The 22,809-nt window shown below is 41.6% G+C and overlaps 1 protein-coding gene across 4 annotated transcripts in view; it reads left to right on the top strand.

Annotated features, from left to right (window-relative positions):
- The window catches only part of dpf1 (D4, zinc and double PHD fingers family 1), a 51,744-nt gene that overhangs the window by 7,592 nt on the left and 21,343 nt on the right, over window positions 1–22,809 (top strand). For all 4 annotated transcript variants that reach the window (XR_005694795.1, XM_040024126.1, XM_040024117.1 and 1 more), the window contains exons 2-8: window positions 8,666–8,695; window positions 9,269–9,429; window positions 12,627–12,734; window positions 13,214–13,341; window positions 14,647–14,736; window positions 15,596–15,674; window positions 15,777–15,908. Coding sequence is in view for 3 of the 4 variants with exons in the window: in XM_040024126.1 (XP_039880060.1) it covers window positions 8,666–8,695; window positions 9,269–9,429; window positions 12,627–12,734; window positions 13,214–13,341; window positions 14,647–14,736; window positions 15,596–15,674; window positions 15,777–15,908 (728 nt within the window). In the remaining variant the exon portion in view is untranslated. The remainder of the gene's footprint in view (window positions 1–8,665; window positions 8,696–9,268; window positions 9,430–12,626; window positions 12,735–13,213; window positions 13,342–14,646; window positions 14,737–15,595; window positions 15,675–15,776; window positions 15,909–22,809) is intronic.

Below are 22,809 nucleotides of genomic sequence, written 5' to 3'. Positions count from 1 at the left end.
CTTCAGTGTTTTCATGGAGGCCTCTCCCTCCCTGCTGTTTGCTTAGTGCAGGCTGAGGCAGACAGCTCAGTGTGGGCTTAGGATTCATACACACATATACACACACACACTCACAAACACACAGTCTGCATGCTCCAGGCACTCTCATTCTCTTTTCTTATCTAATCTCGAGCCTGTGTTTGTATGTGTGGCTAAAGGTTCATATTATTACTGCCTGTGCATGCAAGCATCTCCTCCGTCTGCATGCCTCCTCTTTGTTTTTGTGGCTAAATATTACCCATACAAATGCATATAGCGCCATTGGTGGTGTTACTTTACGTATTTCTGTGTGCAGGCACCCTTGCACAGGTGTCCTTTCCAGTTTTTGTGCCCTTGCATAGTGCAGATCTGCTTGATTGTCATTTCTGTCATGTCTGCATGGACATTTTTGGTAGTCAGCTCCAGTTTGTTGGAGAGCTGGCTCCACGCCAGTTCATTACTAAAGCGGCTACTATTTCTCCCTGCTCTTGCGAGTCTGTTTGCATCCATTAGTGTAAAATATAGCTGAAATAAACCTGAAATAGAAATACATGTTAAAAAATATCACAGATGAAAACGATTGGAATTGTAAAATTAGTTTTCATGCTGATTGAGGCACATAACCCCTGTCTTCATGTGTCTGTGTGTGTCTGTGTGTGTGTGTGTTCACTGATGTGGAATCAGGTTTCGGCTTTTCTTAATCGGCTGTGTGGTTTGATGATAGGCAGTTTGGTTTCTCTGTGTGTTCCCCTGTGGTCTGTGTTTTCACCAACTGCTTGGCTGGTATAGGACCACAGTGGCCACAAGCCAGAGAGGTGCAGATGTTTCCCTGTCTGTGCTAAACATCTGTGTGGAGCAGGGGTGTCAAAAATAGGGAGAGGGGCCCAGATGTGGCCTGCCAAAGGGTCACATTTGTCCCACTGCATGGCTTTGCAAAGTGTGAAATGTGCAGCCAAGTCATACCTGCCACTTGTCTGGTGTGGTGGGGCCAGCCTTACTACACAGGAGCAAAAATGCAAAGGACAATGTTAAAAGTATTTCTAGAAGTTGCTTGAATGATAAAAACATAAAAATAATATTGTTGTTCAGTTACAGGAATTCTAAATATGAAGACATGTAGTGACAGCAAACACAAGGAATGTGGAATACTATAGACGCAGAGTTGAAATTGCACTTAATTTTTATTTAAGATATCTTGGATCGTTTATGGTCTGTTTTTGTTCAGTTAAATCATGAAATGATAAAATAATTTAAGAACAAATAATACATTACTCTGGGACGAGATCGCAGATCCGAGCAGAGGAAATGAGCTTCCTCCGAGAGGTTTTGGGGCTCTCTGTTTCCCTCAGCAATGATCCTATCTCTGGTTTCAGTGCTGAGTGGCTCAGAATTGAACTGCCGTGCCTCCGCATCGAAAAGAGCCACTTGTGGTATTTGACTAGCATGCCTCCTGGACAGCTCCTATTTGAGGTGTTTCTGGCATGTCCAGCAGGGACAGAGGCTTGGGCTATGTGTCTCGGCTGAGTAGAGCTGGAGGAGGTGGTCAGGGACAAGGAGGTGGACAGATGACACTAAAGAGGGGTAATGGTTTCACAATTTTTAGCTATGGCCTATTTAAATGTGGTTTGTCCAGAATATATGGCCACAAACTAAAAGGCGACACCCTGGTCTGCTTTCTTCCTTATTGACGTTTTAAAAAAACTAGTTCAGCATTTTGGGAAATGTCTCCTTCCCTCTTGATACCTTTACAATGGAGCCATGCTACTTGTTTTCAGTCTAAGATAAGCTGACAATCACCTGGCTACAACTTAATACAACAAACAGTTGCGTCTGTCATGAGCGGCTTTTAAAACGCCGACTGTGTCACACCTGCAGATCCACAAGGGAGCACAGGGTGTCCTCTGGTGAATTGAGAACAGCTTCTCTTTTTTTCTTTTTCAATTTCACTGCTATTCAGATTTAATATTCTTTTTAGCAAGCTGGCCAGCACAAAGGCAGACAGAATTTAAGGCAATATTTGGTGATCACACTTTTTCCTGCTGTTGCCACCCACTCAATGTGATTTCTGAATCAAATCTAAGAACCAGCGATTATTACTTTTCAAATCGATGTTGAATGTCGGACCAACGCTCGTTGCTATTTGCAGCTGAATTGGGGGTTTTACTCTCCAGAGAAATGTTTGTGAGAGCTCAAAAATATAAAAAAAAAGTGTCCGAAATAAGCTTTCCACACATCCCCTGCCCCCGCTCTGCTACTGTGGGGATCTGCTCTTTTTCTCCCAAACTTTCATTCCCCATTTCTTCCCGGATGTCACTTTCTTCTGCCTCTTGCTCTCTCCTCAGCCCATCTCACCCTGCGTCCTCTCTTTCTTCAAGTGGCGTCTCCCAGCTTTCTCTGCGGGTATCTTCCTCCTCGTACAGCTCTACTGCTGTACGAGCCTTCAAACTGGCAAACAGTCATGCGGCTCTCCTATCACAATATAATGAGATTGCAAGCGCCCAAATTGAAAGAAGCCATTTTCTACAGCTGTCAACTTATTATCGAGGAGGGACCGACTTATTCTGGCGCCTCTAAAGGCAGCAGAGGAGAGAGAGGGATGGAGGTGATGGAGAGATCGAAGGGAGCAGGTTTTGAAAAATGGAGGGGGAGGAATGTGGGGAGCTGTTTTACATTTAATATTTTTCTTTTTCCGCTCTCTCCCAGTCTCTCTGGTATTTCAGTTTGGTCACTAGCACAGCCTTGAAGTCCGGGTCTTTTATTCACCATGTTCCTGTTAATATTTTAAACAGCACCGTGTAAGGCTTTCTAGGCCTGTGAACGTATGCGCCTGTTTGAGCGCCTCTCATCAAGTGTGAGTGTTTATTCTCCGTCCTCATGACTATTTATACAAACAGCAGGTACTGGATATTTGTCTCTGAGGGAATGGATTTCTCTATTTTGGCCAAGCTTCTCCCGGCCCATTTAAAATTCAGGCATTTAGGTATTGCTTTTATCCGTAGCACCTGCTAATGAGTGAGTGGTGTCTGAGTGGCTCTGTGGATCTAATCTGTTATTTTCTGGACAGGCCTCTAGTGCAATTCATTTTTTTCTTTTCCAGTTGTTTATTGTAAACTGCAGGGAGGAGCATGGGCACAGCTCTAAAAGAAAAAAAGTGAAATAAGGTGAGGAAAAGTTCTGCTGACGCACCTTTTACACGGCCGTGAAATACTTTGATGGTCAGATATGCATGGCCGCCTGAAGGGACAGAGCTGAAAGGAGCGTATTCTCCTCAGCAGAAGGGGAGCAGCAGCTCCTTTCCAAAGACATGCAAACAGACATGAGCGCAGCATTGATGCCCCAGTCGCATCCGTTAAATGTCATACGTTGGCCCGAATGGTTGCAGAGCTGGTTTAGGAGGTTTTGAAGATTCAGTACACAAGCTGTCAGTCATCACAAGCATCTGCTGGGTCCGATGGCAGTGCTGAGTTTGTTCTTATTTCCAAACAGGACAGCTGATTCTACTTTACATTGTCACAAGAGGGTTTTCCCTCGTCTTTCAGACCTAATTCTGCTTTCATTCTGCGTTGATTGGGGTAATATGCTCTGTTTGTGCGTCCATATTGAGCTGTAGCGTAGTGTGACGTTAATCCAGCTTTTTATTAATGAGCCAGGCTGGTGAGGTTTTTATTCCCGTGAGCTGGTTTACTTTTTGTCTGCCAGTTAGTAGGTTTGTTAAAATGATTTAACAGTAGGGCTGGGCGATATGGCCTAAAATTCACATCGTGATATAATTTGAAGCATGTGCGGTAATGATATATATCACGATAGCCTATATTCTTTTCTTCTGTATAACGTATTTTCCACACTATAAGGCACACTTAAAATCCTTTAATTTTCTCAAAAATCGAGAGTGTGCCTTATGTATGAATTCTGGTTGTGCTTACTGACCTTGAACCGATTTTGGCGTGCAGAAATCTGTTAAAAAATGTTTTAGTACAACTTTGGTAAACAGCACTGCTTGATGGATTGTCAGAGCATTCTGCTGCCGTGGTGAGGAGCTTCGCGGAGTAATCTGGGTCCAAAACTCCTTCGGCTTCAGGTCCCAAAGTCAAACGAACACTAAGAGTTAAAAACAGTCTAAATTCTTTCATCTTTAATTAAATTATCAGCGTTGCTGCTTTATCGGGTGTAACAATTAAGTTTTACATCCATGCATCCATGAAAACAGAATTTATTAAATTTAACGGAGTTAGAAGTTAACAGGAAGTTAGCTCGCTAGTTTACACCTAAACATTTCATACCATGTTCTGGCTGAGAGATTTTTGAAACTAATTAAAACGTACAGCTCTGCTACCACTTCCAACATAAATGAAGACAGAAAACTAAACAGCAGTGGCGTTTGCAGGGTTACTGAAGTGGGACTACCTGGTATATAATGTTGTGCTACTTGATTGCTAGCGACACAGCTATGTTAGCATAACATTAGCACAGTGAAGCTGAAGGATGAACGCCAACTTTTTTCCCACTCATAAAAGTTAACGTGATGGATTCTGGTGGTTAGGGACAAATGCAATCGCATAGCAGGATGCTATACACGGGCCAAACTTCAGTCAGGAGAACAACTGAGATTATTCATCCACAATACCAGGTTAGTTATTAATATACTGCAACAACATGGGAATAGAACAGCTGCGAGAGAATTCAACATTAATGAATCAATGTTATGGAAGTGGAGGAAGCGCAGTTTTTGGCTTTCCCCATATTTCAAAAGTGCTTCATCTTTTTGCCATGACTGTAGCCTGGCATAATTTGCAGATGATAATGGTTTTAGCCCCTGCAATGCTTTCGACCAAAACAGGCGCAGCTTGATGACATCATCAACATGCACTATCGCGATAGAGCGATAAAGCGTCAAAATCTCTATTGTTGGCCAAATTTATATCGTTTCTATCGTATATCGTTTATATCGCCCACCCCTATTTAACACCCTTCAGTAAATTGTTAGGTTTAGAGTTAGTTATTCAGAATGAGCACACACACACACACACACACATATATATATATAAAAACACTCAGCACGCCCCTGCGGGCGGTTTATCCTTCAAGCTCGGGTCCTCTACCAGAGGCCTGGGAGCTTGAGGGTCCTGCGCAGTATCTTAGCTGTTCCCAGGACTGCGCTCTTCTGGACAGAGATCTCCGATGTTGTTCCCGGGATCTGCTGGAGCCACTCGCCTAGCTTGGGAGTCACCGCACCTAGTTCTCCGATTACCACGGGGACCACCGTTACCTTCATCCTCCACATCCTCTCGAGCTCTTCTCTGAGCCCTTGGTATATATATATATATATATATATATATATATATAAAAATTTCCCACTCGCCCCTGCGGGCGGTCAATCTTTCAAGCTCGAGTCCTCTACCAGAGGCCTGGGAGCTTGAGGGTCCTGCGCAGTATCTTAGCTGTTCCCAGGACTGCGCTCTTCTGGACAGAGATCTCCGATGTTGTTCCCGGGATCTGCTGGAGCCACTCGCCTAGTTTGGAAGTCACTGCACCTAGTGCTCCGATTACCACTGGGACCACCGTCACCTTCACCCTCCACATCTTCTCGAGCTCTTCTCTGAGCCCTTGGTATTTCTCGAGCTTCCCGTGTTCCTTCTTGCTGATGTTGCTGTCATTTGGAACCGCTACATCGATCACTACGGCCGTCTTCTTCTGTTTGTCTACCACCACTATGTCCGGTTGGTTAGCCACCACCATTTTGTCCGTCTGTATCTGGAAGTCCCACAGGATCTTAGCTCGGTCATTCTCCACCACCCTTGGGGGCATCTCCCATTTTGACCCCGGGACTTCCAGGTTATACTCGGCACAGATGTTCCTGTACACTATGCCGGCCACTTGGTTATGGCGTTCCATGTATGCCATAACCAGGCATACATGGTTATGCCTGGTTTTATTTATATATATATATATATATATATATATATATATATATATATATATATATATATATATTAATTGCCATATTAATTACATTTTTCTGTTTTATGAAGGTTGAAAATCAACATTTTAGATATAAATTAAATAAAACTGACTTCTAGGTTCTTTAAGACCGTCTGAAAGATGTCACAAACAAACAAGATTACAGAAAAGTAAAAAAGTCCCCTAGTAATCAGACAAAGTGACCTAATATCCCCATGTTGGTGTTGTTCCTGGATCATCACAATTGTTGTGGGTCTAGCTTCAACATTGCAAGTGCCCAATCACATTGTAGTGTTGTCATGGTTTACGATGTGAAAATACTAACAGATCAAACCCTAGCCCCTGTAACCCTACCCAAAATCCAAGTGTGGTAAACCCTACCCTCGATCATGGCATGTTTAACCCTAACCACAGATTCTGTAACCCTAACCAAGATCATGGGGTGGTTAACCCTAACCCTGTAATTCTAACCATAATCACGTGTGGTTAACATTAACCCAAGAGAATTTGAACAATTTGGCAAATGTTTTATACATCCTTATAAAAAATTTATCCATGTAATATGAATAACTAACACATGACAAATAACAAAAATAATTTTTACAATTCTGTGTAGCTGCGTACAAGGAACAATGTTTTTTTTCTGCTTTTGTCCTTTTCTATTTATAAATTCAAGTTATAACACATGTTTGTAGTATTGTTGTTTAGTAGTGGAGGGCCAGGAACAAGCGAACCAGAAGAAGTTGGAAATGGGGAGATATATACTGTGTGTACATGAGGTTGTTTTTAGTAAATGGTGCTAAAGGACTAGAAACCCAGGTGGGTTGTGATCTAGAACTGTGCACCTTAGTTTTATTTGAAGATAAACCAAACAAAAACTCCCAATTCCCTGTCCATAGCCCCTGTAACCCTAACCACATCCTAACCCTAAACCTTGATTTAGATTTTTAACCGGAAACTCCTTTTACCTACACGTCTATCCATACCACAACCTTCCATGCAGTTAAAGTTGTGGTACGCCTACGTGACCCTGGACCAAGATCAATTATGATGATCCAGGAACAACACCAACGCAGGGCTATCAGACACACCCTAGTGACCACAGTATTTTCTGTGGGATGAGAGGGGGAGGTAATGAGACATACTCCTTTATTAAAGCATTGATTTTGACATAAACAGGAGGTAAATATAGGTGATGCTAATGCCATTAGCTAATGCTTCTGCTCTATTTAGGTCCCAGCCTCAAATAATGTGGCTGCTGTGATAAATGTCAAACAAAGTCCAAATATAGGGCAGGCTGAGCTGGATGGATGATTATCAAAATATCAAACTTTAACACAATTTTTCCACATCTAAAACATAGTTGACATAATATTTTTCATGGCCATCATTGTTCCCTGAGCTTCACCTTGTGTTTACTGTTATAACCAGTGATGAGAGGGGTTCTTCAACCTCTTAAAAGTAAGGGGAATAAAAGAGGATAAAAGTGGACCTTTTATGCCACGCTGCAAAATTTCCATAAACGTCTGTGTGAGTTCTTCTGAAGGACATTGTTTAATTTAGTGAATTGTTGAAAGGTGCCTGTTGCCTGTTTAAAGTGAAGCTTCATCAGCTTTACACACCAAAGTCTGTTGACAGGTGTTTGCGGAATATGTGTGTGTGTGGCGTTTAAAGTCTTATGCATCTCCAAAGGGACTCAAGTCCCTCAACTCCTTTGAGTCAGCATCAGGTGGGGCTGCAGACTAAAAGAAACCTGAAAGTGAAAAAAAAAACGTTGTGGGTGTTGAAATGAACTTACTATTCCTTGTGGTCTGGTCCTCCTCTCCACTTCAGGCTAGACCCTCAAGGCTGCATTAGCCATTACTAGCATAACAATGTCTGAAGTGAGCTGCCGAAGGTCAAATTGCATTGTGGAAAATGTGGGTGCCAGGTTGTGACAAGACAGAATTACATGTGGAATTAAAAAAAAAGAGTATTTCTGGCTCTGCTCCATGCATTCTGATGATTTTTCTTTTTAAAAAGCCTTTATGAGTCTGGCAGTGGTAAAAGAAGGCAATGCTAAATCGATGGAGGAAAACTGCATTGTGGAGATACAACCGAATAACACACAAATCTACATCTAATCGTTCAGTTAATCGGCCACGCCCCTTCAGTGGTTGGACAGAAACAAGAAAAAAGAAAAAGTCAAGAAATCGCTACCAGCCACTACCTTGCACTGTCTTTGTGAGCTCGCTGTTGGCCCTCGATGAGTGCACGCGTGTGCGCGCGCTCGCGCAGTTTTGTGTGTCGTGTATCTATCGTCTGTATAGTAGAGTGACCTTGATGTCTGTGCTCAGCAGGAAGACGCTAGAGAGGAGTGATTAACAAGAGAGAGACAAAAAGAGGAGAGAGAGAAGTGCAAAGAAAGATGAAAACGTAAAACACAAAGGGAGGAGAAAAAAAAGAACAGCAGGAGAACAGGGGGAGTGGGAAAGTTAAACACGCAAGTAAAAAAAAGATAGAAAAGAAAAACAGTCTTGGAAACAAGTGAGAGAGCGAGAGAGACAGAGCGAGGGAAACGAGTTGTGAAAGAATGAGAAGCCAAACGAACGGGGGGGCAAATTAGGGTGGGGTGGAGGAATGACTCACCGCACATCTACTCACTTTTTTCTCCTTCTTCTTCTTCTTCTTCTTCTTCTTCTCCCTGCAGGCAATCTGGAGGTGCAGTCATCAAGAACAGGTACGAAGGGGTGTGGGAGAGGGGTGGGGTGGTGAGGTTGAGTGGAGGGAGGGACAAAGGGAAGAATATCCCACTGCATGTTAATCAAACTCACACTTGTACAGGTGGGAAAATACTGTGCATACATTGTTCTTGCAGTGAGAATAAAGTGTTATATACTCTCTTACTGTACAGGATGTGTGTGTGTGTGTGTGTCTGTGTGTATGGGTGTGTGGTGTTAACAGTGAGTGGTCGCCAGCTTGTCTGCTGTGACCCAGGTTATTAGGACTGTGCATCTCCACTCCTACCTACACACACACACACACACACACACACACACACACACACACACACACACACACACACACACACGCACACACACACACACACACACACAAAGACTGTAGCTGTCCATGACTGTTCACCCATTGCCCCTTTTGATGGTTTGGGTGTGTGCAAGCTTCACGTTGCTCCTTGTTCTACTTAAAGCCTTCCTCTTTTGACTCACACGCCACACTGGACCTCCTCTTGTCCTTCACCTTTAACCCCTCCCTATAACCTCCATCCTTGTTCTTCCCCTTTGCTCTGACTCAGTCTTGGAGAGGAGTTTTATAAGGAGGCCATCGAACACTGTCGCAGCTACAATGCCCGTCTGTGTGCAGAGCGCTCCATGCGGCTCCCTTTCCTGGACTCCCAGACCGGGGTGGCCCAGAGCAACTGCTACATCTGGATGGAGAAGAACCACCGTGGACCAGGTTTGTGTATGTGTGTGTGTTTTTTAGTGTTTTTACCCATCAGAGTGTTCTTCCTCTTCTTCTCCTATGTTGGTGTGTGTGTATGCCAGCTGTTGTGCTACACGAACTGTTCTCTCCAGTCGCTCATCACGCTTCTTCCTTCCTTCCATCCTCTGCTCTGCTTGTTTCTGTCTTTCCTTTTCATGCCTCCTACCTCTCACACCTCAACTTTTTTCCCCCAAAGGGTGTTTCCTCATTGCTTTTTCCTTCTCTGTAACATCAGTGTATTTTGGCACTGAATCAGACAGCCCTGTAGGCGAAGTTACGCCGCTGGCACCAGCTATTCCAGAGACAACACACTTATGTGCGTGTAGTTTTGTGTAATGCCTGATGCATTAACCATTTTGGTTTGTACAATTTATTTATTTATTTTTTGCTTTCTGTGTGAGTCACTTTCAGATAAAACTTTATTTTCATTGTAACCCAAATTAGAATTGAACTCACTTATTGAATTTTTAAAAGAATTTTTAATTTTTATTTCGTGTTTGTAGATTTAAAGTTGTTTTTCTTTGTTTAATTTCACTACTTTTTGTTACTGGCCAAATAACTTTGAACAAAATTGCCACATTTTCTAAAACCACCAAACAAAACTTCATTGTTCATTGGATATTTTACACACGCACATTAACCCAACACAGCACCATCACACTTTTCTTTGGAGTGGTTTCATCACACTGAGATCCAATAACTACTATTATAGCATCCAATGGTGCACAGAGGACACAATATGATTTTTCCTGTAGTGTCACATACCCATACCAACATTTGTGGCCACATTAGCTGGCATCAGGGCTGTAGAGTGGTGAATGACAGTTAAATAAGCTACATTTTTGTAGTTTAGTGGTAGTTCAAGTAGTTAAAGACGACATGAAACACTAAACATATAAAGGCTAATTTACACCACTGAGCCCTCCTCAAAACTGATATACTGTAGATATAACTCCGTGAAGCTGGATTTAAAAAAACAAGTGCTTAAGGTTTTAAAAAAATGTTTAGCACCATCTTCTGACATCATGTGGTTGGTTGGTTGTGGTTAATAGCCTTACATTAAAGCAGTGTTTCCCAACCTTTTGGAGCCATGGCACATAGCACACAGCACTCCACCAAACAAAAAATTTCACAAAAAACATATTGACAAAAAACATGCACCAGCTATAGCGGCTATAGTTTGTTCCCAATATACCATTTTTGCTTTCTTCTGACTACTACTCATGCTAGGACCTTCGTCTGGGTTGGACTTTTCTCCAGGACCCAGGTCAGATTGACTACTTTTGCTTTTCAAATATTTATCTATTGCTGTTACACCCTGCATTGTCGCATGACAATGTAATTTCTTCTTCAGCTTCTTCTGTTTAATTGGCAGTTGGCAACCCGTTTAATTGGAGCAAGAAGTTGTACTGCCCTCTAGTGGAAGAGAATGTAGTAATTGTTTTGCCCGTTACGCTGGTCGCTTAGCGTACCAATCAGGTGAAACCAGATATTCTTCCACGGGACACCTGATCATTTCTCACGGCACTCCTATGCGCACAGTGGTTGGGAAACACTGAGCTGGCTAACATAAGCTAATATAAGTTTATTATCATCAACCAACCACATGACGTCACGTTCCGTACTGACAGAAGATGGCGCTAAACATGTTTTTAAAACTTTAAGCACCTATTTCTTAAATCCAGCTTCACAGACAGAGTTACATCCATGCCGGTTTTTGAGAGCAGGGCTCCATGGTGTAAATTAGTGTTTCATGTCATCTTTAAAAACACACAAAACAGTCAAAAGTAATCTAACTACTGAAAGCACAACTTGGGTCATAAAAGAAAACAGGAGATTTTTTTATTTTCAGCTTTAATTTGACCATTTGCAAGTTTCCACTCTAAGTACATCACTTTCACTAGTTATGGCCTCTCCTGATTTTATCCTGTCCGCTCTGAAGACATGGCCAGGTTAGTTAGCTGAGGGTCTTTTGTAGTATTATATTTTTGTTATATCACATGTAAATTTATCGTTTTTTATAAGCACCCATTCACACCCAGTCACAGAAGCACTTTTTTTTAAAATGTTTTTTTTGCCTAAGTGCTTTCTGTCTCACATTCACACTCCGGTGAATGCATCAGAAAGCAACTTTGGTTCAGTATCTGTCTGTATACTATACTGGAGCAGCCAGGGATTGAACCATTAACCTTTGGATTACTAGATGACCTACTCCACCTCATGAGATGAGCTGCTCTAGCCCTCTTCAAAACAGTTTCAGAGCAGTTTCCTAAGAACACCAACTTTCGGATGAATTACTACGAGATCAGGTTGACACATAAATGCAGGGGTACATTCACAGGGGTCACTGGTGGTCACAAGATGGTAACAGTAGGTAACACCAATGGCCAGTGGTCCCTCTAGAGTTTCCTCAACAAGGCCATTTGGGCTAAAGGCTCACAACACCCAGTAATGATAGTACCAGTGATGAATGTACTGAAGTACAGTTATGTTATATAATGTATTTGCTCTTTATTTATTTATTATACTGTTTTCTCCTTCTACTTCACTATGTATTTGCAAGTTGCAACTCGTACAATTTATTTTAGGTCTTATTTTGCCGAATATAAAAATAAATCTTCCAATAAATGTATTATAGATAAAGTGACACAGCAGTATATAAGTAATTAGCTGTAATATAAATATTATATACACAGAATACTGCATAATTAATACTTTAAGTAAAACTTTTACACTGTTATTTAAGGATGAAGACTTTTACTTAAAGGGTGTAATGCCTATTTCACTTCTATTTAAAGCAGAAGAATAAGAATAAATGTTTAGTTCTTATGCAATGCTACCTTTTCTGTAACACCATCTGTGTCGGGGCACTGCTCTGCACACGAGCTCTCGAGATAAACTAAAATAACAAACCTGAATAAATAACTGCGAAATGTTGTAAAATATAAAATGTGTTAGCGTTTAGCACCGCTGTGTCTAGAGTCGCTCACAGTCTCTGGATGTGGGCTGTCTAGTTAATGATGTAAAACACCAAAATTAGTTACTTGGTAATTTATTCCAGCACATCAGACTTTGACATGCCAGAATTATGATTATTTAATAACCTACTTTCCTTCATGTACTAATTAATGTATCAATCATGCCAGTATGTGTGTTCCTCTGTATTTCAGGTCACGCTCCGGGCCAGTTGTACACATACCCCGCTCGCTGCTGGCGCAAGAAGAGACGGCTAAACATCTTGGAGGACCCGCGGCTTGTACCGATCGAGTTCAAGATAGGTGAGTAGGAAATGGGATGAACAGAAACACTTGAAAGAAACTGCAGAATATCTCAACTATGTTAGGTGTGGTAGACATTGCTTATAAATTCAAAGTCACACAGAATATCTCTTTTCTTTGAAAACTTTATGGATGTTATTGTATAACTAATTTCAGTGGAGTGATCATATTTGTAGAAAACTTTAACCTCATGCTTAAGTAACTTTTCTTATTTTCTTATTTTACCAACATTTTACAGCAATTGGTTAATGCTTTGAGAAAATTTAAAAACAGCAATTTTCCACAAGTGTTATACAATCATATGACGCTAAAATGGCCATGATCATTTCAGCCTCTGTGCCGTAGAGATGCTAAAAGTCACTGCAGTTTTATGAACAAGCCAAATGTCGTGTCCTCGGGGCTCTGTCAGCTCGACTGTGCACGCCAGCGTGAAGTCGTGCTCTCTGCTGCTTTCTGATTGTAATCGTCTCGTTCCACAGACTACGAGGCATCTTTAAAGAAGGAGGGGGGGATCCCAGACGGTCCCGTGCTGGAGTCGCTGCTTGCTGGGGAAACCCTGGACAAGAAGGTAGAAACCAAGGAAGAAGAGCCCATGAGCGAGTGTCAGGTGAGACGCTGCTTCCTCTTTCCTCAGTCGTTTCTCTCTCTGTAGTTCTTTGTTGCTCTCCACGTCTTGTTGTTTTCTTCTCATGTCAGGCTGTCTGTCTTTTTTTATCCATCTGTGTTTGCGTTTCTTTGTCTGTCTATGCCTTTTTGTGTGTGCACGTCTCTCTCTCTCTCTTGGAGTGTGCGTTTTGGCGGTGACATGGGCTCCTGCGGCTCCTGACAGCGTGTGCGTGTTTCCCATCACTGCACTTGTGGCTTGTTGTTTTACGGGGATCCCGCTCAGTTGTTTCACAGACTTTGAAAATAGTTTTCTTTTTATCTTCTTTACATTAAAAGGAAACATAACTTATGTGCAAAAACTTAATGCTCATCTGTCTGGAGTATTTCACCAGCTCGAGGCTTCCGCTGTTGAACTCTCACGGACAGCTAATCAATCAGCAGTTGAGTGAATAGCGCTCACAGTGGCCCTTTGAGAGCTGGAGTCGTGTTTAGGGCCTCTAATCCGGGGCTTCCCCCAACTCCTGCTCTTCAGCAGGCAGGCGTTATACCGTGTGTCCCATCAAACACTCAACTGTCAGCTTTTTACACTTTTCTTACTACAATATTTGAGCTCAGTGTCTGTGATATTCCACACATGAATATATTTAAACAAAGCTGGTGTCTTTGTTAAAATAGATGTTTAGTCCTACTAAAGCTCTTGCTAATAGAACGCTAAAAGCCTCTCATCCAAGAGGGGCACTCCACTGATTTTACGCATAGTCTTCAGTTTATTCATCACAACGGACTCTGCACAGCCTGTGAAGTTTCTAATGAATAGGCTGTAATGCATACTCAAGTGAAGCTTTTTGTGGGATTTAGGACACAATGGAGTTCGGTAAAACAAGCTATCAAGTTTTAATATAGGAAGTGGAAGTATGTTTTTGTTGGCTGACCCAAAAGGAAGAGTATGTCTGACACTTCTGCCTGCCTTTACTCATTCTGTTATGCCCCCCTCATCCCATGATTTGCCCAGTTTTATTAGATTTTCATGATCTACCTGTTTAATTGAGAAAATTGTGATTCAAATGTTGTCATATTTTATTGCAGCAAAACAGTGAAAGTATTGGTTATGTTCAGTGTTAATAGTGCTTTCATGCTGGGATCATCCGAACAAGTTAAAAACAGCAGGAAAGTGCGCAATTTAATTTAAACATACGGGCTCATGCAGGGTAAAAGGAAAAATAAATGACTTAAGCGATAAAAGGAAAGGAAACTAACCTGTATGACAGTCCATCTCTCCCTTTCTGTTTCTATATCTCACCAACAGAAGCTGCTTGTTGGGGATTTCCCTCATGAGCTGGAGGCGGATGACATGGATGAAGATGTTCCGAAGCGCAAGAACCGTACCAAAGCACGAGTAAGGAAACAGGGACATTTCAGACTTTTCCACAGAAATTACTTACTTGTTAATGTGGAAGAGCAGAATCAGGAAAAAACAAATGACTTAGTCTGAGCTCAGAGTTATCAGCTCTGAATCTGTGTCCTGTCTGTAAGACATAAAGGCACGCAGTGCTGGAGACGTGACAGTGTATAAGGAATGATTACTGGAAACTTCACATAAATGTAAAATATAAGTTAGAAATCTTTTCGTGCTTTCTCTGTGTACCAGACTTTGAAGTGAAGTGTCATTACACAAAACTAGAAGTTATTGCAAATAAATGCAAACAGATACAGTGATTAAAATCATGCTGGGAAGACCTCTTTTATAACATCTTTGATTAGATCAGACAGGTCTTTTTCCCCCCACACTCTTTTTGGGGATCCTATGGGAAGATAATCAAGTGTTAGTAATGCATTCTGAAAGTCACCACACACAAACTCTCTCTCTCTCTCTCTCTCACACACACACACACACACACACACACACACACACACACACACACACACACACACACACACACACACACGCTTACACATACACCAGGGTTGCTAATTGGAACTGTTGCTCCCCTGCTAGGTGTCATCAGCCCCCTCCTGCTGGAAGTGGAGCTTTACACTGAGAGCAGATGATTAGAATGCAAACGTGTGTGTGTGTGTGTGTATTGTGAAACAGTGAGTGAGGAGTGTGCTGCTATGCTGTCTTTATTGTGTATGAGTGTACAAAACTTAGTACATAATAAGCGTGGAAGTTCAAACTTTTATGATTATATTACATGTATTTTTACAAGTGTGTGTGTGTCTGTCTGTGTGTGTGTGTGTGTGTGTGTTCTCTGCAGGCCTATGGTGTTGGGGGCATGAGAAAGAGACAAGAGCTGCCTGCCATTGAAGACAGAGACAAGCCTTATGTCTGTGACAGTGAGCGTCACATTTTCTATGGATTCATTTAAGTTTCTCCTTTCTCGTTTCTTCTTGCAAACGTAGATAAATCTAATATTATACACTGCGTGTGTGTTCCAGTCTGCGGGAAGCGCTATAAGAACCGCCCAGGGCTGAGTTACCACTACACTCACACACACCTGGCAGATGAGGAGGGTGAAGAAGACTCAGAGCGACACACGCTACCCTTCCAACGCAAGAACAACCACAAGCGTGAGTCTGCACTTATCTGTCTGTCCATTTGCAGGTTGCTGTGGAGAGTTTTCAGAATATTTGTATTCAAAACAGACTAAGTATAAAACATTTTCAGGGTCATACCAACCATCCTTCATAATCACAGCTGATTGTCTTGAAGTTACCCCAGTGGCATTAGGGATGGGTACAGTGCTGACAAAGCCAAGTCCAGTGTGCACTTGTGTGCATTTTATAATAAGATTTAAGCTGATTTTTCAGCTCTCTCTTATTCACATTTTAGAACCTTTTTCAACCGCGGTCAAACAATGTGAGCTTCCTTAGTAGAAGAAAAAGGGGTTAAACGTGCATTATAGGACACACTACACCCTGCAGTGGGACTGAAAGTTTGCACTAGTTTGAGTCTGATGGACGCAGATTGTCACACTTTTGTTCTCTGTTAACTTCAAGTCTACAGAACGTGGCACATGACACCTCAATATTAGCATGACTGCCCTGAGGCAAAGTTAGCCCTAGGGTAATTTTGCTCTTTTTCTTTTCTTGCAATGTTTAACCTTTCAGGGATTTGGCTGCTGTAGCCCTGAGCTAATGTCACTGTCAGACCTCATTCAAACTTCTACTATTACCACTGTATCAGTACTGTATAGAAACTTTTCAGAAGTGACAAGATAGCTATTTCTGAATGTACAAATGCATCATTATAATGTAGCATACTTGCTATTCATAGGGCGGGTTGAGGGAACACCAAAACAAGCACATGATCATCAGTCATGTCAGTCGCAATGATGAATGTCTATTTGAAATAAAGCACAACCACAGTGTTTAATATAAGCAAAACAACAGATACATTTTTGTATATGTTGATTGTGTGCCTGTGATTTGTGCCTGCCCTGCTACCTGCTTTCAGAACGTGCACACACAGACCAGTCACTGTGAGGTTCCTGCCACGAATCTGGGTTTGACAAACTTTAGCAGGAGCTGAAGTTGTTGCTTTTACATGTTTTATTTACTCCTGCAGCTTTGTATGGTTTCCTGCAGCAGCAGGATCAATACGTGCACCTGAGACAATGTTCATTTTTCAACATAATTATTAATTATTTCCAACACATAGAAAGGATGGGTCATGACGTGTGAACTGTTGATCTCTTCGGTAAAGTTCAAAACATTGTTCGTAAATTCTCAATCACTATTTGCAGTTGTGATTTTATGAATAACTGTGAGCCTGGGTGTTTACTGTGACTAATCTTAGCACAAAAAGTGAGGACATTTGTTTTCGGTCGATCCTTTTGTTGTTGTAACAATGCTTGTCTAATCGATGCAATGAATCTTATACTGTTGGAAAGCCTGTGTATTTCCCCTTACATGGTGCTGGATTTGAAAATTAATTTGCGGGTTGAGCAGCAGAGTTGCCAACTTGCCAGGTCTTCTCTGTCAACGTCAAACAGCTTCTGCTATTCACTAGCTGGGACCACATCCTCATTTTAGGTTTGACAGCATTTCTAGTAGTTAATGGCAGATGGCTTGAACATGAATTGAGGCTGTGGGTAGAGGAAGGCTTCAGTGGCGGTGGCTCCCAGGCTGGGTAGATCCGCATGTACTAATGAGTAGTGAATGAACTGAAAAAGAGGAGGGAGGGTGGCGTAATATATAGAGAACCGGAAGGGTATGAAGGTGTGGTCCCAATCCTGAAATTCAGATGAGTTATCTCCTATTGACTCTTGTTTTGAACTCCTGGTACCCAAGATGGTGACAATTAGGAGCCTGATTGCTGCCTGATAGTGGTCAGCTGGTGTCTGCTCCAAGCATGCCAAGTTTGACTGATCTGAATAGGGCCTGTGGCATAGAGCAACTTTAAGATGATGCTCTGTAAAACCAAGATGCAGCATTATTTGGAGCGAGCACTAGTTCCATATAACAGTTGATATCAGATATAGGCTGTGGAGTGGGTGTCCCAAGAAGACTGTGTTTCCTCATCCTGTCCACATTTAGGAACCGCAGTCTTCTACAGATTTACAGTCAAGGTGTGGAGGATGATTTGGCCGACAGCTCTTTACCCAGACAATCCAGAACAGACTGAACATAGCCACAGAGAAGATTTGGCAACTTTTTCATTAGAGCAACTCACATACTCAACTCTGCTGCTCAACCCACAAATTGTCCTCACAAACATGGCACTATTTAAGTGGAAATAATCAGACTTTTCAACAGTGTAAGATTTATTGGGAAGAATGGGACCAGATGGTAATAATGACAGCACATTTAACACATTTATTGTGAGATCAAGACAAATTAGATATGTTATCACATAGAGACGGTTTTGTGTGTTTCCGACAACATTAAAAAAAGAACTTTACACTTGTGATAGACTTACACCATGCCATCTCTCTTTATGATTTCAAGAGTTAAAGGTGCAATTCATCTAATTAAATTCACCAACTAAAAATTAGTACTTAGTCAAAAAAGGTCTAATTCATGCATCCATTTGTAAGGGGCATTGGGAGATCTGACCAGGATACTGAAAGTTAGAGAAATGAAATTACCCAGACTGTAAAGGTTCTTCTACCCAACCATCATCCATTTTACTTAATTGTATACCTCAGCTTTTGCTGTGAATGCATATCAGTTGTTAATGAGCTTTTAACTGGCGCTGATCAATTTTAAAGAAGTGCTAGTTTACAAGTCATACTACAGTAAGGAACATTTCCATCACACTCTTTAGACATCAACTTCTAGTGTATGTACATTTTATTTTACAGGATGCAATATGGCTGCAGCTATCAAGGGCCTAATGAGAATCTCTTAATGCAGTGGTCCATAATATCATGAGGTAGTAATGATGATAGCGCTCGCTAATGCCTTCAGCTCTTCTTGAAGAGAATGTCGACAGCTATGCTGGGTTACAGATGAAATGTTTTTTCAGACTGACTAAAGTATCTAAACCATTAACTAGCGTTTTGTGACATTCATTGGCTCCAAAATATGAACTCTAGTGTATGTAGTGATTTTTTTCCCAATTTCACAACATTCATATTTGTAGTTCTGACTGAACAAAAAGGAATTAATAACAATAAAAACAAAATGAAAAAATATGGGTAGCTGCACTGGCATCTTCCAAATTATTCTTTTTAACATTAGTATTCAAAATTTTGCAATGGATGTATGCATTCCCATTCTCTGTTTGTATGGTGTGTGTATAGTCACACAAACGTTTAAGGTGGTGCGCTTAACAAACATTACACCTGCATTAGCAGTGCCTTTCCATGATGATGTTACAATTAAGCTTAAAGCACAAGTGTGGCCAAATGCTGTTAAAATGTCAGAGTTTAAGAAAGGAAATATAAAGTGACTAAACCCGCGTAAACACAACACAGTTAAAAGAACTTGAAATGCAAATATTTAATTCATTTTAGTTCAATTAATTTTTAGTTGCATAGGAAACAAATAGAAACACCCTACAATATTACAACCCCCCCCAACAATCAGAGAACACCCTGTGAGCAAGCACTTGGCAACAGTGGGAAGGAAAAACTCCCCTTTTAACAGGAAGAAACGTCCAGCAGAACTGAGCTCAGAGAGCAGCAGCCGTCTGCCATGACCAGTTGGGGCTCGAATATGGGAGATATGTAGTCTTGTAGACCCCATATAAGCACAGGGTTATTGAGGAAGATGTAACCCCTACCCACATAGCAAGCTGGTCTGGCCTAGATCTGGTATCAAGCCAGCACTGCTGGCTGACTTCTGGCGTGGTAAGTGGTATGTCATCCAGATATGGGCCAGGCCTGGCAAAGATGGCACTGTCTATGTGATGGCATGCCACATCTGGCCCGATTGTGGTTTGGTTTATGTGGCCCAGGCTCATAGAAAACAGGTCTGGCCCAGATCTGGCATCAAGCTGGCACTTCTGACTAACTGGTGTCATGACAGAGTGTATGTCAACCAGATGTTGGCCAGGTCTGGCAATGATGGCACTGTTTATGTTCCTATTTTCCTATTTTAGTTAGAAGACCCAAGTGCCATGTTGCAATACTATACTGCTATGGTAGCCAACGCTTCAAATGCAGGTTTGACAGGTTTGTGAGTGTACACTTTATCCACTACCTAGTGACGGTTTACTCATCTTTGCCAGTGGGTGGCTGTAGCTCAGGAGGTACAGCAGGTCACCTACTGATCGGAAGGTTAGTGGTTCGATCCCTGGCTCCTCTAGTCTGCATGTCAAGAGTGAGAATGTGTGTGCCTGTAGTTAAGAAGCGCTCAATTTTGAGGAAGTGTATGAATGTGGCATGTTGTATTGAGCACTTTGAGTAATCTGGGAGAGTAGAAAAGCACTATATAAGAGTTTCGTCATGTTACTTTTGCACTATTATGTTCCGGCGCATGTTGTTATTACATGGCTTGATTAAGGTACACATTAGGCTACAATCTGGGGCCAGAGCTGAAACTGTTCTGGGCCAGCACAGGGCAAACAGTGTGTCTGCAACTGGTCTTGTGCTGGCCCATGTGTGGGCCACATCTGGCAAACCAGATCTGGGCCACCAAAGGGCCGTCATTCTTTGCGGTATGTGGGCCACGTGTAAACACATTGTGTGGGCCAGATCTGGGCCATACCAATTTTGCTATGTGGGTAGTCAAACTGTAAAATCTTTGTTGGTTAAATAACATTTAAACCATTTTCAGCACAATTCTTTTGATTCTGAAGAAGCTGAGAGATAAGAATACCATGAAATACAATATTAAAATCAGGGCTAAGGTTTTAAAAAATTACATGAATGAATACTAAAATGACAGAATCTTCTAGGTCAGTAATTTTTATTGTTAAGAGGTCATGTAAAACTTTTAAAAGCACAGTTTCAGTGCTGTGGTGTGCTTGAAATCCAGACTTGTAGTACTGTTGCAAACTGAAGCAAAGTTGTAAAGTATGTAAGGTGTTATAAAGTTTATTTTAGCTCATGCTGAAGCGTCCAGATCACAATTCTCAGAATTATATTCATTTTGGATTAATTAGACACCTTGTGAGTTAAGATGCAATGCAAATGCTTCCTTCCAGTGCAGGGACCAGTGAGTCCAGCAAAGCACACATTAAACAAGCTGATTATTCAACTTTAATGAAGGAAGATTTTTTATGCCTCAAGCCATACTTTAATCACTGTTGACTCAGCCAAACTGATTTTTTAAAATGATACGGCTGCACACCTGGTTTGGCAAATGCAGTAAACTGTAGTTTAGAAACATTTGCACGCGATGTAAACAGGCCCATCACATTTGATAACTTCAGAGAAATCATGTTCACTGTCACTGAGTTTTCACTAATTTTTCATAGAAACCATTTAAACAGGAATGACACAGGTGTAACAAACGTAAATAATAGTCAGTTTCCTGTTGGTTTTCCAGTGAGGTTGCACATACAAAACAGAGCCCTGTTTCCCTAAAGCATTTTAAGGCCCATTGTAAGTCTGCTGACGACAGTCTTAGTAAAAAAGATGCCTTTGGGAAATGGAGCCCAGGCCCAGGCACTACATGAAGCAGTTTATTAGACTGCAGTCAATATATATGTAATTGCTTACAACTGTCTTGAACACATTATTGTGCATCATGAAAAAAGTCACACCTCTGTGGACATTTATTCTCTTTAAAACTCACCTTGGTTTCCTCTCATGCCACATTATTCCCTGTGTTATTTTTACCTATTAAATAAAATGAACTGTGAGAAGTAAGTGTGAAAATTATTGAAAACTGGCAGATTTCCCAAAGCTATAAAGGGGCCTTTTGCAAAATCTGGAGGGGCACAGGTTTGTACAGACATTATATGGCACGAGACTGTCCAGAGATCACTTTTGCAGTGTGATTCACTGAATGGTACTGTAGTATATGCAGAACGCTGCTGTTGGTGTTTGGGATCCCAAGCCTGCACTTAGCACAAGGCTACAACGGCTCTGCTAAACGTATCATGGGTACGATAAGAGAGCAATAAGTGCCAATGAACAACAAGTAAAGCAAATATTTAGGTTTCTATGAACAGGTTGGGAATCAGGCCTCGACTCTTGATCCTGTCAGCTGCAGCATCAAAATTGCTCTGCTTTTTTTTCTTTGGCTATTTGTTCTCATCCGCCGGACCAGTTTTCTATTGCCGTGTTCGGCGTTCAGTGTTGTCTTCTGTGTGTGTGTGATTTGTTTGTTTTTTGAAGACTTCTTTTAAGGACAATAGCATGCATTTATCCTACGGGAGATTGTGTTTTGGTCAGTAATCATGAGTAAATTGGCTACAGTTGTTCACAAAAAAAAAGGAAAAAGAAATAGCTGTGGACATTTGAAAGAAGAGCACAGACGAATCATCCTCTTTCTTTGTTCCTCCTGGTCTTAAAACAAGCAATTTGCTCAGAATAGAGCACACAGATAAACACACAAAACACACACATCCACATTATCTGCACTGCAACAATGTCCACAGTGAAACCACACTGCCTCAATTAATTGGCAGTGTGTGTTTTGTGTTTTTAAACTGGCCATTTGTCTGACAGAACACAACAGTCCTTTATATATATATACATTTCTCTCTATATATATCTTTGTGTGTGTTTGTAAAATGTGTGTGTTTGTGTGTGTGTGTGGCCAGGCTGCAGTATTAGGTCTCTCCAGTGGAGGAGAGCAAGAGAGACAGCATTTGAATTGTTTAATATCCCCCATTACTCCCTCCCAAGCAGTCAGAAATCACACACATGGTCACGTGAACACACACACACACACACACACACACACACAGTCAAACACACATGCATGCACGCACATGCACATGCACACGCGGCTCCAGAAAACCCAATCTTCTCTGCTGAAATGAAAAAGAAAGCTTAGCCTTTTGGCTGGTGTGTGTGTGTGTGTGTGTGAGAGAGAGAGACTCTAAATGCACAAGTGCATATGCATTTGCGAG

This window comes from Simochromis diagramma, unplaced genomic scaffold, assembly GCF_900408965.1.
Source record: "Simochromis diagramma unplaced genomic scaffold, fSimDia1.1 OVJJ01000348.1, whole genome shotgun sequence".
Classification (NCBI taxonomy): Eukaryota; Metazoa; Chordata; class Actinopteri; order Cichliformes; family Cichlidae; genus Simochromis; species Simochromis diagramma.
This window is presented reverse-complemented; position numbering and strand designations above follow the sequence as displayed.